This window comes from Charadrius vociferus, unplaced genomic scaffold (assembly GCF_000708025.1).
Source record: "Charadrius vociferus isolate BGI_N301 unplaced genomic scaffold, ASM70802v2 scaffold223, whole genome shotgun sequence".
Lineage (NCBI taxonomy): Eukaryota > Metazoa > Chordata > Aves > Charadriiformes > Charadriidae > Charadrius > Charadrius vociferus.
In genome coordinates this window covers 21,120-22,198 of record NW_009647674.1, presented here as the reverse complement: position 1 = coordinate 22,198, position 1,079 = coordinate 21,120, and the positions used below count along the sequence as shown (strand labels likewise).

The window sequence follows — 1,079 nt, the reverse complement described above, 5'->3', positions numbered from 1 at the left end:
CAGGCTGGGGGTGCTGCTGGGTGCTGGGACACATCTTGTGCCCCCCAGCCCAGTGACATCTCTCTCTCTCCCTGGCAGGCCGACCTGGTGCATACCATCGGGGAGAGCGCAGCGCTGGGTGCAGCTGGACTTGTGCTCTGGGGAGACATGTCATACTCCCGCTCGGCTGTGAGTACGGCCCCTCGCTGCACCAGGGTGAGGGGCACTGGAGCTGGTGTGCGATGGGCAGCAGGAGGTGGCATGGGACATATGTGACAGCCGCATCGCCTGTGCCCACCAGGGAGGGGTGGCCGGAGGGACCCCAGTGCCAGGGTGGGTTCTCACTGATGCTTCCTCCCCCAGGAGAGCTGTGCCAGCCTGCGCCACTACCTCGTGTCCACCCTGGGTCCCTACGTGGCCAACGTGACGGCGGCAGCCCGGGAGTGCAGCTACAGCCAGTGCCACGGGAACGGACGCTGTGTGCGCCGGCAGCTCCACGACCTGGGCAGCCTCCTGCACCTCAGCCCCGGCACCGGCTCGCTGGCCTCTTTCCGCTGCCACTGCTACCGTGGATGGGCCGGCGAGGGCTGTGCCCGGCGGGTCGAGCCCAGCCCTGCCACCTCCTGCCTGGAGCCCACCCACGCTCATGGTCTCTGCGGGCACAACGACCTCCCACCCTCCGACACCTGCCTGCCACAGCGCGCGTGGGGCTGGTGACCAGGGCTGGGGACCACCACGGTCCCCTACTCGGGCACTGCTGCCGCCTGGTGCTTCCTACAGTCTCGTTAACTTAAATAAATCCTACTGGCACAGCTGGCATGGTCCTTGCAGGCAAAACTGGGGGAGGCTCCGTCGTGCTCCCAGGCCAGGCTGCTGGGAGGCAGCAGAGACCCCAGTTTGACTCCAGCCGGGCCCACCCGTGCCTCAGTTTCCCCACGCAGTCTCTGCCCTGCAGTCACCCAAATCCCACGGTGAGCTGGCAGCCCCTTTACCCTGGGAAGGGGGCACAGGGCACTGTCACAGGCTGCTCTCCCTTTGCCACGCTGGCACCATGCTGTCGGCAGCCTTGACCGCGCCGTCGGGCCCCCCCACCCCCCCCC

The 1,079-nt window shown here is 67.7% G+C and overlaps 1 protein-coding gene across 1 annotated transcript in view; it reads left to right on the top strand.

Annotated features, from left to right (window-relative positions):
* LOC104282968 (hyaluronidase-3-like) overlaps positions 1–696 on the top strand; it is a 4,071-nt gene extending 3,375 nt beyond the window's left edge. Inside the window, exons 3-4 of the mRNA XM_009881100.1 lie at positions 79–168; positions 343–696. Of these exons, the coding sequence (XP_009879402.1) occupies positions 79–168; positions 343–696 (444 nt within the window). The remainder of the gene's footprint in view (positions 1–78; positions 169–342) is intronic.
* The last annotated feature ends 383 nt before the right edge of the window (positions 697–1,079 follow it).